A 17,831-nucleotide genomic window follows, 5' to 3' on the forward strand; every position below is an offset into this window, starting at 1 on the left:
CATATAAAGGTGGTTTCAACATTTTATGTTAATTTATCAGAAAAGCAAATATGCTTTTACAACAAGCAGTTGTAAAATCTGAAAATTGTTGGCTATCTTGAACAATACTGACCCAAGGTGGCTAATTTTACTTTTAGAGGCATAGACTTAATCTGATTTAGCCTGGGATAGATCATATAAACTTGCAAGAAAACTTGTATAAAATGATTCTGAGAAATAAGATATATATTTGAAAATACATTGCATTTGACAAGACGGGTTCATCAGGAATGGTCAGCATGATATTGTGTGTGGGTGATCACATCTCATGGATTGTGTTGTTTGAAGTAGTAACCAAGAAGGTTGAGGATAGGATGCAAGATGTAGTCTTTATATACTGCAGCAATGTATGTTGCTCTGGACGGTTAGATTACATGGGATCAAGGGAGAGCTAGCAATTTGGACGTGGAATTGGCTTTATGGTAGGAAGATTATTTTTTGGACTGGAGGCCTGTGACTGGTGATGTGCCAGGTTATCGGCACTGGACCCTTTGCTGTTTTTCATCTGTATCAACTATTTAGATTAGAATGTACAAGACATGTTAAGTAAGTTTGGACTAAAATAGGTGGTATCATAGATAGTGAAGATGTTCATCAAGAATTACAGCAGGATCTTGATCCGCTACATAAGTGAGCTGGGGAATGACCAATGGAATTTGATGCAGATAAGTGAGAGGTGTTGCATCTTGGAAAGTCAAACCATGGCAGGTTGTTCCCAGTGAAACGTAGGGCCCCGAGGAGTGTTGCAGAGCAGAAAGATCTTGGAGTAAAAGTATATAATTTGCAGAAATTGACATCACATGTTTACATATTCTGTTGTGCTGCAGCAAGTAAAAATGTAATTGTTCTATCTGGGACACATGACAATAAAACACTCTTGACTTTTGACGGGTGGTGAAGAAGGCTTTTGACACATTAGCCTTCATCAGTCAGGGAATTGAGCATACTATTGGGATGTTATGTAATAATTGTACAACACGATGGGAAGGCTGCACTTGAAGTATTGTATTCACGTTAGGTTGCTCTGTTGTGGGAAATACGCCATTAGGCTGAATAGAGTGCAAAGAAGATTTACAAGGATGCTGCCAGGGCTCTAGGGTCATAGGTATAGGGAGAGGATGGGCAGGCTAAGACTTTATTCCTTGGCAGGTGAGGGATGATCTCAAAGTGGAATATATAATCATAAGGGGAAATAGATGAGGTGAATGCACGGAGCCTTTTTCCCATGGCAAGGAAATTAAGAGTAAGAGGGCATAGGTTTAAGGTGAAAAGAAAGATTTTATAGGAATCTGAGGGGCATATGGAAACAGCTGCCAGGGGAAGTAATTGAGGCATGTGCATGGATAGGGAAGGTTAAAAGAGATATGGGCCAAATGCAGGCAAATGGGAGGAGTTTAGATGTGTATCTTGGTTGACATGGGCTTGACAGGCTGCACGGCCTGTTTCCACGCTCCATAACTATGAATTATTCTGCACAGATATGCAGAACTGGAGGTGGCCAGAATCAAATGCTTTATCTTTGTGTGCGCGTTTGCTGTAAGATACAAGGTTACATTGATTTTGTCAATTGGTGTGGGTGTTCAATTTGCGACAGAGAAGTATATGGTGGAAGTAGTCATTGACAGGAAAGGAGCAAATGAGAAATTCTGCTTGAAAATCACTAACCTGCACATTAACTATTTTTCAGCAAATATTTTCTGCATTTTCTGTTGTATCTTAAATGTCGTGACTTTGTACTTTTTTTTCAGTCACCCGCCTCTGAATGTTTTGGAACAGGCTACAATTAAGCAGTGTGTCGTAGGACCAAACCATGCTGCATTTCTGCTGGAGGTAGTGTATATTTATTGTATATTAAATGATTGTATGATAACTTGTATGTTTTAAATATTTCTAAAGTGGTTTTAACTTTGATACAAATCATAAAGTAAGAACATGTTCTTAAGCTATTAGTTTAGTTTAGAGATACATCATGGAAACAGACCCTTTGGCCCCCTGGGTCTGCGCTGACCAGCGATCCCCACACAGTAACACCATCCTACACACACTAGGGACAATTTACACTTTAAACAAGCGGATTAAGCTGCAAACCTGTACGTCTTTGGAGTGTGGGAGGAAACCGAACATCTCAGAGAAAACCCATGCAGGTCACGGGGAGAATGTACAAACGGCGCATACAGCACCCGTAGTCGGGATCGAACCCGGGTCTCCGGATCTGCAAGCGCTGTAAGGCAGCAACTCCACCGCTGCTCCACCGTGCCGTACTTGGTAATGAACTTTGTAATGACAACAGAAATTAAAAGTTCACCGTGTCTAATTGGAAATGTTAACCTGATTGTAGGCTCATAAATTCTCTCAATCAAAATGTATCATAGCAGTTTATTTTAACCTAAATCTTTCGCCATAATTCTGCAGTGGTGGTTTTGGCTCTGCTTGCTTTATCATTGATATTGCACAGCATTTCCGCTCTATCTAGGGTCACAATTAGGTTGATAGTTCTGAATGTGTTCTTTGCTTTCACAGCAGAAGTGAGTAGGCACATCAGCTATTTTGATCTTCCATATTTTTAGTTGGCAAGCAAAATGAGAATGTGAATTAATAGTTTTCACTGTCTTGGTACATGTGGCAATAATATACAAATACATGTACCCGATGAAGCTGCAACAGGATTTTATTTCTATATAAGGTCTCCTGTCATTCTTCCACTTCCAACCTGCTCAGTTTTTGCTTGGAATTGTCCTTGTACCTTCTGTGAATTGCCTCCGATGCAAGAATATTCCTCTACAAATAAGGAGACTAAAATGATCCAGAGCACATTAGGTCTGGATTTATTTTTGCCCTGCCCAGTCATAGCAAGACTTCCTTTCTTTAATTCCTCCTTCAAAAGTGGCCAAAAATGGTAAGCAAGTGATTTGCCTTAATCACTTGCTGTACAATTACTTAATCGGTATTTCACGCATGAGGACACATGAGGCATGCGAATAATTCATTTAAACTCTCAATTCATCAGATTTAAGCTTGCCAACCAAACATTTGCAGTTTGTATCCATTTGTAGATTTGTGACCTCTTCATAACTAGTTTTCCCATCTACTATTTGTATTATTGGTGATTTTGGCTAAGGTACACTGATCCTTTCATCTAAGTCATTAACATAGATTGGAAGTAGTTGAAGCACAGCACTGATTATTGTGCTCCTCTACTCGTACTAAATGCAGATTGTTAATCAATTCTGGGATAGCTCAGTCATACTAATATACTGCCCTCAATTCATCTGCAGTAATATGGTGATAAGGTCAGTACCTGTGATGATCAGACAATATTAACCACTTTTTGCAGCCACCTTTGTTTCCCAGACAGACAATGTCAACCACTTTCTGCAGCTTCCTTTGTTCTCGGGCGCTTGAGTTACCTAACCAGGCCGAGATGCAACCAGTCATGCCCTCTAATGCACATCTGCAGAAGTTCGATAGATTATTTGGTGACATACTTAATCTTAGGAATTAGAGGTGTTGCTGAACTTCCATTGTGATTGCATCAATGTTCTGGGCCCAAGAGAGATGTTCAGAGATATGCACACCCAGGAACTTGCAGCTGCTTATTCTCTCAACTACTAACCCGTTGATAAAGACAGTTTCATGAATCCTGTCCACATTGAAGATCTCCCTTGTTGTCAACATTCATTTCACTGGCCTTCACGTTGAATAGATTCATTGACATTTAGGGCACCTATAGCAGCTATACAAAGCACATCTCACGGTCACCATCTCTCTAACCCTACCTGCATTTCAAAGAGGCTGATCCCACCATGACATTCTAGTCCATAATATGAAACGGGGATATGCTTATTTCCATCAATTCACTGTATGTTGCTAATCTTGATCCATTCTTTTTCAGGAAGGCCAGATACAGTTTGTGTGACAGCTTTATAGAACACATCCCATTCAATCTGATTATTTGATATTCTAATTCTGCTTCTGTGGCCCCTCTCCCTTTACTTGTCAACAGCTGTGCTGGTATTCCTTGCACTTCATTGAAATAGGCACATTGGTTCTCTGGTCTCTCCATAAGTTGAACGGGTTCGGATTAATTATCACCTCGAATAAATTATTCGAATACCATCCCCTTTTTCATACCATTCCATTTCCCACTCATTTGATTCCTTCTGTGTATTCCACTTTAAAATAATATTTTGCTCTTGCCTATTTTTGCATCCCCTTCTCCTGCTTCTTGAAGCTTGTTAAATCTCTGAATTTCTTTAGTTTTTAAAGAAAGGATGTTAATCTGCGACCTTTATTTCTCTTAATATTTCCATTGTGATTTTCTTTTTAGATTTTGAAACGCTTGGACTATTTTAAGTAATGTAAATATTCTGTCTATTTCCAAATCCATCAAATTATTTTCTCCCTCAAGTTACTTTGTAGCCCGTCTTTATACAGCAACAAACCTGGCTATAGACCAGGAAACATTTATTTTGGGTGTGAGGGAGAGGAGGAGGGGAGGAGAGAAGGGCACACAACTACTTGCACTATTTTGACTTGGAAATATATTGTCATTCCTTTATTGCCACTGGGTCTAAATGATGGATCTCATTATCCAATTGCATTGTGGGAGTATTTTAATCAAAATGATTGCATTGGTGCAAATTTATGGATCATCCTTTTTTTGAAGCGATAATGATTGGGCAATAAATTGCTGTCCATGCTAACGTTGAAAAAATATAACATGTCTTTTGATAACATATTGTGGTAATGTTCTGTTGCTTTTGGGACTTTTTGAATGTTTTCATTCTCTTTGACTTAAAGTGGAAGTAAAAAATTGATGACCATTAAAGAAGAAAGTAAACTTTAAGATAGCTTTTTGAAACGAAGCATCTGAACATGACAGCACAGCTTGGTTGAGCATTTTTTTTTTTTTTTTTTTTTTTTTTACTTGATTGCACTTGAAGGCCTTTTTATCAAAAAGCAAACAAGCTTGCTCAAATCTTTGGTTATTGCATGGTATATGACAATGTTCTGTGTGAGGAACAATTTTGTAAAGCTCCAATTTATGTTTAGTGTTATCAAATGGTCGTATTTGCTGATAACATATGTTCAATGCCTTCTTGGGAAGGGTTGAGCATTCTCCTGAAGGGAAGGCACATGGTTAATTTTGCATTCATGGGCAAGTTTTACAGTGTTGGTGAAAAAAGTTGCCTTTATTTCCATTAAGTGTAAGGTGTACTCTTTCCAATTCAAAAATGGATTTTTTTCAGCTTAACATCTGCATTTTTAAATGTTAAACCAAAAATCATTTCCTGATATGAGCCTCAAATTGGGGCAGGGCCAACATATAGAAATGGAACTATTAATTTCTGTATTTCAGTGGCAAAGTCAGTCATATCAGACATCCATCCATCAACAGCTCTTTGTGTTGACCTCTGTTTACGATGGCTTTGTCTCCTCAATATATCCTTAAGAGCTGATGTGTCCTGGTACATCAGTTCTTAACTGAGCTGATGTACCAGAGACAGATTAAAAAAGTCAGCAGTCTGCTGAATTAATGACATGACAGAATCTATTTGAAGGGGTGAATTGAACAGCATGTATTTTTATGTGATTAACCCCCAAGTTGCAGGCTGGTAGCAAAGGTCTGCAAAATGAAAACAGTTTGTAAACTTGGTAAGAAGGCTGTAAAGGGAATCTTTGGGGGTCAAGAGATGAACAAAGAAAAATTGCATGGCAAAGAGGCCATAAAGCTTAGTGAAAAGTGGAAGAATTAGTTCTAATATAAAGGATTGGTGTAAAAATTTGATAGGATGGGTAGACCTAAATCCAGCAATTTTGGATTATTCCTCTGCCACAGTCAAAAAGGGACAGAGGATGTACTTCCAACGGCAGCTGAGGAAGCACAATCTGCTACAGGCAATGATGGTCCAATTCTACACGGCCATCGTAGAGTCTGTTCTCACCTTCTCCATCATGGTCTGGTTTGGCTCAGCCACTAAGCACGACACCTGGAGGCTGCAGCGAATCTTCCAATCAGCTGAGAAGGTTATTGGCTGCAACCTTCCCTCCATTGATGCACTGTATGTCCAATGCAAGGTCCAGGAAGCGAGCGGGCAAGATCATCTCTGACCCCTCTCACTCTGGCCACAAACTCTTTGAATCACTTCCCTCTGGAAGGCGACTCCGGACTGTCAAAGCTGCCACAGCCAGACATAAAACTGTTTTTATCCACGAGTAGTTGCTCTACTCAACAGCCAAAAATCTGTAGCCTCCCTTTGATCTGGTATTCTGTTGGTTCACATGCTTGATCCAATGGTGTTTTATCATTAATGTTTTATTATCATTAATGTTTTCTGAGTCATTCGTAAATGTTGTTACTTGTGGGCGGAGCACCAAGGCAAATTCCTTGTATGTGAATACTTGGCCAATAAACTTACTATCTTACTGTATGCATTGATTGTCTGTATGGTCAGTGGCTTGTGCTGATTTAACTATAAATTATCTTATGGACTTTGTTATTTTTTGTTACTACTGAAGCCACTTATGTTCTAAAGTGGTACATTATTATTATGTTCTAAAGTGGTACATTACATGTTATTTCATGCTGGAATATTTTCTCTTTCCTTTACCCTCCCTTTCCAACCAAACCTTATCATACCAGGATGGCCGTATCTGTAGAATTAGCTTTGCTGTTCAACCAGATAGATTGGAGCTGGGAAAACCAGATACTAATGATGGGTGAGTATTTGTGCCTGCTGATTTCTTTTATTGTTCTCTTTTATGCGCAAATTGCAGTTGAAGACCGTGTGTGCAAATTCAGCTCTGACGTTTTGCTGGCATTCCAATTTCTAGTAGATAAAAGCATTGAAAGAATTTCTTCACTATGTCCAGCTTTTATTTTCTACACAATTTGTGAATTGAATGTATTTTGAATTTTGCGTTTAACAGATCATTTACTTGTATGAAAATGAGATGCATTATTCTTCATGTTTTGAATAAATGCTTTCTGGTTAATCTATTTTTATGTATTTAAAATATCATGAATAATGCCTAGTTTTTTTATTACATTTCTTGTACTGACCACAGCTCTTTTTAGTTTGGTTGTGATTTACTAAAAATATTTAGCAATCCTATGTTTATTAAAAAAAAAAAGCACTTTTTTTTTCTTGAAAGTGCTGTTAAGTGCTAATATTATTGCATCCAAATTTGGGACTGATTAGGCTTAGCTCTGTATTAATCTTTGAAACTGAAGCACATTCCAAATTGTTTGTAATACTTTTTCTGGATTATTATTTTACAGACAAAACACTTTTTTTAAATGTGTGCAATTTAAATAAATTTGATTTACAAAATCATAATGACACCAAAGACATTTGTAGCCATTCTCAAAACTATGTACATCTTTTAAATCTTAGCAGTAACTGAACAAATATTGAAAGCTAAAAATTGCCCAAGGGTGTTGCACTGGCTGGTCATTCACCAGTTACAGAAAATGTAAAGTCCCTGAGCTGCGAGGCTTGGGATACCTGTGTTGTAACCCATCTCCCATCTTTGTTTCCAGTTCAAAGTTGAGCAGTGGTTCAGGCACAGGAAGGACTTCCAGGCCAGGCAGGAGTAGTGATTCCCCATGGTTTCTGTCTGGTTCTGATACTCTGGGCAGACTGGCAGGCAACCCCCTTGGGTAAGTTTTGGCAGGGTTTTAGGTCAACATGACCTTCAAATCAGCCCATGTGCCAAATAAATATGCATTGTTAGGGTGGTTAAAACTTGTTTTGAAATTGCTGGCTGTAAATTTTAGACGTTATTCATAGCGCATGCCATGATGCATTCAGGAATCTTATTTGCCATTCCTGGTAAAGTGGGCTGCTTGGTTTCCCTCTTTGTGGGCTTTCTGCTGTTAAATATTACTTGTCAACTTTTACCAAATGCTGTGTTAACAATTCAGCAGACGCTATGGCAATGAGATGGTACATGCAGAAACATATTATTTTGAATTCATGAATGGGTATCCATGTAACTGCTTTTCTAACACTGCCACTCACCATAAAAATTTGCAGAGCCGTTAATGCTTTATTCAGTTCAGATAATTTATTCATGTGTAGATAATTGGCTGGATCCATTAATAATTCAAACGATGAAATGTTATGATTGGGGGAAATAGGATTTGATGTGATAATGCAATAATGGTTATACTTGTCAAATTAATTACAAAAAATGAATATTATTGCCAAATCTGCCAAAATTTGTCAGAAAACTGGGATTCCAAAATGGTGGTCCCAATAGCGCATATTTATAAACAGTATCTAACTAGGAAGTATTAAAATGAAATTGGAATGTCATCTGCTAAGTGACTATGGGTTCAAACATGGTGCAATCCTCCAAATGTCTTGGAAATTTGCTTGCATACCTGAAGATTTTCATAACTGAAGACAATTACAAATATTTTTAAATAAATAGATTAAAGTAAGTTGATAAAAATGCTGAAAAATAACTTTTCTGGTATTTTGAAATATTTGCCAAGTGTGGCTTCGTACTTTCATTAAGACATAGTACTAAGGCTTCCCTCTCCGAAGGAATATGCTCTTTGCTCTTGTGATGAGTGTTTTACACCGGATGATTTATTTTCCGTGGCTGGAAACAATTTAAATATATAGCGAGTGGAATGTTGAAACAAAGATCTCCTGATCTGTTAAAGTCTTTACACCTTTCCTCCCCATTAATGATGGGGTGCAAATTAGCATTTTAAAAACCTGGACATTTTATAACAAACCCATTAACTGATAGCACTGCACCAAATTCCACATTATTTAATGCACGTTTGAATTTCATACTTAAAATTCATTTGCACTTGTTGGCTGTTCTAGAATGCATTATTTTAACCTCTTGCTTTATGCTTTCCATTCCAATGTAATGGCATTTCATTTTGGAATAAATCAATTTAAAATAAAAATGCTCCTGGAGCATTTTTAATGAAGGTGGATTGTATGTTTAAATCTCAATGTATACAGGTTTCTTTATGAATGTTTTATTTTCATCCCTTTTTAAGTACTTTTAGACTAGTTTTAACTAATACAAATCTCATGAATTGGCATTCAGGAGTCGTTGGAGTTCTGGAGTAAGTGGTGGGGCCTCGGGAAGATCATCCACAGGGGCAAGGGACTCACGGAGGCAGACTAGAGTGATACGTACTGGTCGCGATCGAGGATCTGGACTACTTGGAAGTCAGCCACAACCAGTCATACCAGCATCAGTCATCCCAGAGGAGTTAATCTCCCAGGTAATGTTATAGAAACTTTTTGTTACAGAAAAGAACCACGTTGTATGATGGAGAAAGGTTAAAAAGAGGACATTACGCTTTTGGCCCAAATTGAGTCTGGAAGTATTTACAAATATTTTCTTTACGTCAGTTCAAGTTTACAGATTTGAGAGAACATGACCTGAAATTCAATGAGCAAAGTTGATAGATTACAAGGAATTTTAATTTTAAGAATGAATAAATTGCAGTCTTTCAATTCCATGTACAATATTGAGCATTAACTGCTAGATGATTGAGATGATTGGTAGTTTATTTATTACCAATGAAATTTGGTCATTGGAGTGACATGGTTTACAAATGTTATGTTGGTGTTAATAGCATACCTAGCAGTGTTTTAATAGACCTTGAAACTAAATGTGGAATTTTAGCTGATGCATTTTATTCCTGGAATTGAAGATTTAGCTGTGCAGTGTACAATTGTAGGTATCATTTCATTAAAGGACAATCGCTGATAAATGTTTCACCAGCTTTCACCAATTTTATACTCATAATATTTGTAGAAGTCTTGGTAGAGATTTGGGTGCAGCCCTGCGTAGTCTTTGTTTCAATATTTTATGGATTTGTTATGTATAGTGACTCAATAAATAGTATGTGAAATATGAAGTAAAAAAAACTATTGTTTCCTATGCGAGGATTCCTAATCCATTAACATACATAAATGAGAGGAAAATGGAAAAGTAAAGCTAGCCCCAATTTACTGCTCCTGCTGCTGCAGTTTAGAAGAACGTTTAGTTAAGATGGGGGTTGAGGATGCCATCATCTACCTGCTCCATCGTTCCTATGCTCACCTGGATAAGCCGGGAAACATTGCGAGAATCATGAGTTTTGACTTGTCCAGTGCTTTTAACTAGCTAGGGAGCAAACTGATGAAGATGCAGGTGGATGCTCCACTGATATACTGGAGCACCAACTACCTGACCAGATGACCACAATATGTTAGGCTACAGAACTGTGTCTCAGACATGGTGGTGAGCAACACAGGGGACGGTCCTCTCTCTCCCTTTCTGTTTAAGTCAAGTCAAGAGAGTTTATTGTCATGTGTCCCAGATAGGGCAATGCAATTCTTGCTTGCTGCAGCATAACAGAATATTGTAGTCATAAATACAGATCAAGGCTGTTATAGTTCAGAGTTTGTTTGAAGTTGTGTTTAATAGTCAGATGGCTGTGGGAAAGAAGCTGTTCTTGAACCTGGATGTTGCAGATTTCAGGCTCCTGTACCTTCTACCTGATGGCAGCGGAGAGATGAGTGTGTAGCCAGGATGGTGTGGGTCCTTGATGATGCTGGCAGCCTTTTTGAGGCAGCGACTGCGATAGATCCCCTCGATGTTAGGGAGGTCAGAGCCGATGATGTACTAGGCAGTGTTTACAACTTTTTGCTGCCTTTTCTGCTCCTGGACGCTCAGGTTGCCGAACCAAGCTACGATGCAACCGGCCAGCATGCTCTCTGCTGTACACCTATAGAAGTTCGAGTGAGTCCTCCTTGACATACCGACTCTCAGTAATCTTCTCAGGAAGTAGAGACGCTGATGTGCTTTCTTTATGATTTACATTCACCTCGGACTTCAGATATAACTCCATCTCCAGCCATCTGCAGAAGTTTTCAGATGACTCTGCAATTGTGGGCTGCATCAGAGGGGAGGGAAGCTGAATACAGAGGTGTAGTCAACAACTTTGTTGAGTGGTGTGGGCTGAATCACCTCCAGCTCAATACTGACAAGACTAAGGAGTTGATGGTGGAGGAGAGGAACACCCCTGTCACCTGTCTCCATCAATGGTATGGGTGTGCAGTTTACCAGGGAGCAGACAAATCCCTTGTGGAGTATTCCTGGACAGTAAACTGGACTGGTGTAGGAACGCTGAGGCCCTGTACCAGAAGGGACAGAGCCGGCTGTACTCTTTGAAAAGGCTCCGCTCCTTCAACGTCTGCGGTAAGATGCTGCAAATGTTCTACCAATCGGTGCCACCTGCTTCACTGCCTTGTGCTGGGGCAGCAGGGCGAAGGCTGCGGACGCCAAAAGGATCAACAATCTCATCAGGACATCAACAAATCCGTCCTGGATTAATGGGAGGTGGTCTTGGAGGGGAGGATCCCCTCTTCAAACTGTGGAGCATCCTGGAAAATACAGCTCACTCCCTCCATGAAACACCGGTCAACCTGAGGAGTATCTTCATCAACAGACCAGTTCCACCAAGATGCAGGACCGAACGCCACAGGAGACCCTTCTTCACTGTGGCGAGCATGCAGCATTAATTATTTTGTAATTTTAGTAGAACACTCCAGGTCCGGCAGAAGTGTTTCAACACCTACGTGAAATATGATACAATCAATCAGTGCAGCATTTACATCTACCAAATACTAATTATAACAATGCCCCAAGGACACCATGATATTATTTTCAAAGTTATGGACTATTTTTGTACATGATATCATAACCCAGCCTGAACTGTTGACTTGCTCCAACACTTGGTGTAATTTTGTTTATTAACCAGCTTCTGCAGTTCTTTTTTCTACTACTTATACAATGATACACTATTACTTGGGAATCACATACTTGGTTATCACGATTAACGGATACTTTTCACCCTTCCCTTCGGTCTGTTTATAGTATATACAGCTTTGTGCATTTTTAGGTGGTAAAGATATCTGAAAAATTCTTGTAAAATAAAAGAGATATTTGTCTTGATTTTGGACACAAAATTTTGGCCCTTTAATATTTGTCAGCAGAATAAGAAATATTTCATAATCATTTGTGGAAAATGATTGGGTGTCAAAGTTGTGGTGCCCCCTACCCTACCAGATTGAATGCATGGTCTAAAGAATGTCCAGCATCTTAATGTGTATAGTATTCCCCATACATGTTTTACTTGCAAATTTACTTGCCCATACCTTAGTGATTTATAAGAAGAGGTTAAGTAGCCAATTAAAAGGGTGACTGAGTTTTTTTTTAATTTATTTTTTTACAAATGTCAAATTGATATTGGGTAGAGAAATTCAGTCAATTAATTTGTACAATGCCTATATATTGCATTGAAATCACTATTTCAGGTATACAACTTTTTTTAATTTAAAAATTGAAGGTGGCATTTCTTGAGAAACAATTTTAATTTGTAAAGAGTCTGGGCAAATAGTTTTAGAAACTTGACTCTGATATAAATTGACACGTTTTTAATTTAAACTGAATTTTCCATTCCATCCAAGTTTAGTTCTTTCTCTTGCCCACAGGCACAAGTTGTATTGCAAGGCAAGTCTAGAAGTGTTATTATCCGGGAATTACAGAGGACGAATTTGGATGTCAATCTTGCTGTAAACAACCTACTTAGCCGTGATGATGAAGATGGAGATGATGGCGATGACACAGCAAGTGAATCTTATTTACCAGGAGGTTTGTGAGCTTGATATTTTAATTTCAGATTAGGTGTATTTTACTTGTAATTAGCAGGCAATTTTTTTTTGAAGTCGGAAGATACATTTTTTTTTATCATGCTGAGCCTAGTTTTTGTAGGCCACGTGTAAATAAAGACTTCATGTTGAGCGTCGCTCTTGTTTTTCACCACTATTTATATTAGATTGCTGTTTCAGGCAAAAATCGGATTTCCTCCACTCCCGTTCAAATTCCAATTCTATTTCTGAAAGATTTTGATATGCATTTTATCAGACAAAACATATTTCAATTTAATTTCTGTAGCTTGTTATTATGTGAAAGTGTAAACTAGTCTTTCAGATTTCACCTCAATTAAAGCAATGAATATCCAATGACATGGGTGGGCTTCATCCAGTATTCTGCATCACAAAATATTTTTTTCATCTATTAAGGATAATGTATTCAAATGTATATTTAAAAAATATTACCTTGGTGAATGTTTGTGATGGCTATATTCTTTATACTAATGATAATGATATGAAAATATGCTCTTCTTTTTGTGGGAATATTTATTACATATCTCAGGCATGAGATTTTTCTGGGGATTTTGAAATTCGTTAAAAAAACCTGTATCTATAAATGGCTTTCTGTGGGATAGTGTGGGGGTGGGACTGATGAACGAGGGAGCTGATTGGACCAGAGGGACGTAGGTCAGCAGGCAGTGATGATTCAGTGCGATGATTGGAGGAGGGAGGTGTCCGGGGGTGGGACAATGCAGGGCCGGGGCCTTGTCGGTGTCAATAAGCGTTTTAAAGCAAGTAGAGGGAGTGTGTAAGTCCTGGTGAGCAGAGAGGGGAGTCTCTGAGTGTGTAAAGGTGAGGGGACGTCCCTATGAGTGTGAGCAGTGAGGGGGTCCCTGTGAGTGAGTAAAGGTGAGGGGTTTTGTGTAAGCAGTGAGGGGGTCCCTGTGAGTGTGAGCAAAGGTAAGGGTGGGGGGTCCCTGTGAGTGTGAGCTATGAGGGAAAGGTCAGGGCGTCCCTGTCAGTGTGAGCAGTGAGTGGTTCCCTGTGAGTGGGGAAGACCCTGCATGAAATTATGGGTAAACGCATGAAATTAAGGGTAAACGGACAAGAAAACTGTGTCATTTCAAGGTACAATTATCCAAAAAAATCTGCATAAAGTTGCCCCCTCTTTACCCCTGCCAGGGGCGTTGCCCCTTGGAATCCTACTAGGGGGCAATGCTCCCTGGACCCCCATCTCTTTTGCTTTTTTCAAAAAAAAATTTCTCTCTCATGCCTGATATCTAAATGGGAATAATATAGTTAACATGTAGCACAGACGTAGGCACTTATTTTGTACTATTAACAATGCTGTGTTCCCTTCTCAGAGGACCTTATGTCTTTGCTGGATGCAGATATCCATTCTGCTCATCCGAGTGTCATCATAGATGCTGATGCTATGTTTTCTGAAGATATCAGCTATTTTGGTTATCCTTCCTTCCGTCGCTCTTCTCTATCCAGACTAGGCTCGTCAAGAGGTATTTTGAAGCCAAGATAATTTTACAAGCACTGTGCCTTTCAAGGTGTTTTCTCCTTATCATTAGCAAGTATAAGAATGCTTGAAAACATGTTCTTAAAATCTCCCCAGATTAGCAAACTGTTGACAGTGAAACTAGGTCATTATTTACCTCCATTTGAGAACTGTATACTAGTATTACTAAAAGATTCAATTTCAGGATACCTCCATGTTGACGCTCCTGCATTTACACAGATTGTACCTCAATGCATAACTGTATGACTAAGAGCTGTGCTTTCTTTGTTAGTATGGTTTTGATTTATTTGGCATTTTGGATTAACATTTAGGGTTTCAAAACAAAGATTCATACTTTTTTTCCCCCCCAGGTGAACAAAGAATGAGAAAAGATCCCTTGGTTCATTCAGTTTGTCACACAGTTGTGATGTCCAAAATCATGTTATGCCCCACCAAAATCAAAAGTGTGAAGAGCCTTATTTAGCCCTTTTTAGTGGATTTTTTCCTGGTTAATGTTTTTTCGATTGCCACCACTCCTTTCTTCCTGCATCACCGTGTCCCCACACCCGCATTCATATTGTTTACATCGATTGGATACTTGCCCATACTGTTTCTAAAATGAAAGTTACAGACATTTAATAATTAAAATGTTTGTTCACTGAATTTTGACTTCTGGAACTTTTGGAAACTGATCACCTGACCATTTTGTAAAGGACGCAGTTTGTTTTGTCTTTCGTGGACATTGCACAAGGGGGCAAAGAGTGAACATTTACTTAGAATATATATTTTTAAAAGCTCACTTCAAGTTAAATTACAAATGTGCTAAACTATATCTGGTTCTCGTAGAAATAACTGCCTAATCAGTTTGTGAAAACGTAGTTTTTGCTTAAAAGTCAATGTAAATTTATGACTGTCTTCCAAAATCAGGTTATATTATAAAAGGAAGCAGTATTTGGTACACCCGATATCCAAAATGAATGTTACAGCTAAAAGTATCTGTCCGAAGTTACCTTAAAATGCAGGATCAAAGTTTAAATGCACATTGCCATGCAAGCAGTTTTTGCATTTTGTTGATTTACAATGTACGAATCTGTGTATTCATGGCCCTAAGCCCATCTTTTTTTTTAAAAAGAAAAAAAACATCTATATACACAGACACGATCAGGAGCCAATCATTGTATTCATAAGATAATCAGTTGCCAGACCACTTGTATCAGCTCTGCATGTGCTCCTTTAATAGGGAGCTACATCCAATCACTTCCTGTAAGCTTTAGTGTATTCAATGGAGGTAGTTTTTCTCCGATCATTTCCTTTTGGATATTTAAAATTTTAATGTATTTATGAATGTGTTAATGCTTTTAGTATATTAAAAAGGGCATTTTTATGTTTATGAGGTGTTGGGTACAGAGTAGAGGAGCTGAGCATTTTTATTATCTGTCGGCAGTCTGTGACAACCCGTGAATTTAGAGGACGGTGTACAACTACATGGAACTGTTAGATGTGGTTAATTGCATACTTATTGCATATGCGCTATTTCTCCAATTAGTGCTGTAAAAGTAACAAATGAGAAGACATAAATCAATACATTTGGTGAGTTTGTATTGTTATATGCATAGTGCCAGGGTCAATAAGTAATAAACACCCTTTACGATGTGGCACTTGAATTTATAATGTACATTTGGCATCTTGTCAAATGTAGTATATTTTGATCTGTTTCTGACGCCTGGTTTTCTATACTGGAAGGAATAAGGGAAGGGCAGCACCAACTGCTTTCAAGTTATTGGAGGAGGCTCCAAGAACATCCCTATTCTCAATGAGAGTGCTAAAGAAAAAGTTGAAGCATTCGTAATATTGTTCAGCCAGAAATGCTGATAGAAAATCCATCTTTGATTTATTCTGGGATCCCAACCATAACAGAAGCCAGTTCTCCAGCCAATTCAATTTGCTCTGTGATATCAACAAACAGCTAAAAGCGCTGGATGTAGCAATAACATCTTCCCTTCTTGAGTACTGAAGTCCTGCACTCTAGAATTAAATGAGCATCAGGGCAGTTCCAGTGGTTACAATAATACAAATGCCTTCCTGAGAATATGCCAAAATCATCCAAGGCAGACAAATCTGGCAAATTACAGCAATGTGTGTCTACCCTCCATCATCAGTAAAGCGATTGTCAACAATATTATTGAGCAGCACTTTACTGATGTCTGGTTTGGTTTTCGCCAGGATTGCTTGGCACCAGGTCTTGTCAGTCTTGGTCTGGACATGATCTGAAGAGCTGAAGTGAGAGGCCCTTAACATCAAGGCAGCATTTGACTGAGTGTGGCATCAAGCCCTTTGGTAAAGATAAAGTAAATGGAGATCAAACAAAAACTAGACAGTGGGTGGCGAGATATATTGAACAAGGCAAGATAGCTGTGGTTATCAGCGGTCAATCATGCCAGGACCTTGTTGCAGGAGTTCCTCAGAGCAGTGTCCTATTCACATGCCTCATCAGTGACATTCCTTCCATCATAAGGTTGGAGGTGTGGATGTTTGCTAATGATTGCACAATGTTCAATTCTACTTGCAGCTCCTCAGCAAATGAAGCAGTCCATGCCTGCATGCATCAAGACCGAGACAACATTCAGGCATGGGCATGGCATAAGTGGTAAGTAACGTTTGTACCACAAGTATCAGGCAATGACCATGTCCACCAAGAGAAAGTCCAGCAATATAACGTTGACATATTTATGACATTATCATCATTGACTCTCCTATCATCACTATCTGGGGATCACCATTATCCACAACTAAATTGGACTGACCACAAATACTATAGCTACAAGATGGCAATCGTGTTCAGCCGATGCTGAATAAAAAAATCCATCTATGATTTCTTCTGAGATCCCAAGTCAGAGGCTTGGTATCCTGGGTACCCAGTAACTTGTCCTAGACTCCTTCCACTATCTACATGTCACAAGTGGGGAACATATTGGAATATTGATAATTCGGCTCAAGAAATCCGATGCATACCAGGAGAAAGCTGACCGCTCACTTTACACCCCATCAACCACCCTTTACATTCATTATCTCTGCCGCCCTGTACCATGTACAAAATGCACAGCAGTTACTCTGCCAGACTGTCCCAACAGCACCTTTCAAACCCTTGACCTCTTCCACGAAGGAGGGTGGGCAGCAAGTACTTGAGTAACCACCATCTACAGGTCCCTTGTAAGTTGCATACTATTCCTGATTTAAGGGATGGGCAGTAGATATGGACTTTCCAACTCTGCCCAGATCTTAAAAATGAAAATAAAACTATAAAAGATATCTATTCGATGTGCAAAGTAATGGAAATGGTGTATTCAGAGTTCAAGCAGATGCTAAACTCTAATATATTCATATTTTTTTTCATCTTGGATTTCACTTGCAATTGAAACTTAATACTATATTTGCTTGTGATTATAATATAAATGGATACGAGAGGTTGAGGATTTTCCTTCCAAGAAATTAGAAGTGACTAGATAATCAACTTTAGTTCTGTTCAACATTTAACAGACATTTGTAGTTGGTCATTAAGAATATTGAAACTAAGGTTGGGGTTTGGCTGCCAATCTCAACAT

General features: G+C 38.7%; 1 protein-coding gene across 1 annotated transcript in view; it reads left to right on the forward strand.

Moving 5' to 3' along the window:
- The window catches only part of LOC129696717 (E3 ubiquitin-protein ligase UBR5-like), a 135,244-nt gene that overhangs the window by 16,583 nt on the left and 100,830 nt on the right, over positions 1-17,831 (forward strand). The window contains 6 exon segments of the mRNA XM_055634847.1: positions 1,788-1,869; positions 6,683-6,759; positions 7,583-7,702; positions 9,118-9,298; positions 12,561-12,720; positions 14,087-14,236. Of these exon segments, the coding sequence (XP_055490822.1) occupies positions 1,788-1,869; positions 6,683-6,759; positions 7,583-7,702; positions 9,118-9,298; positions 12,561-12,720; positions 14,087-14,236 (770 nt within the window).

This window comes from Leucoraja erinacea, chromosome 4 (genome assembly GCF_028641065.1).
Source record: "Leucoraja erinacea ecotype New England chromosome 4, Leri_hhj_1, whole genome shotgun sequence".
NCBI classification, from domain to species: Eukaryota; Metazoa; Chordata; class Chondrichthyes; order Rajiformes; family Rajidae; genus Leucoraja; species Leucoraja erinaceus.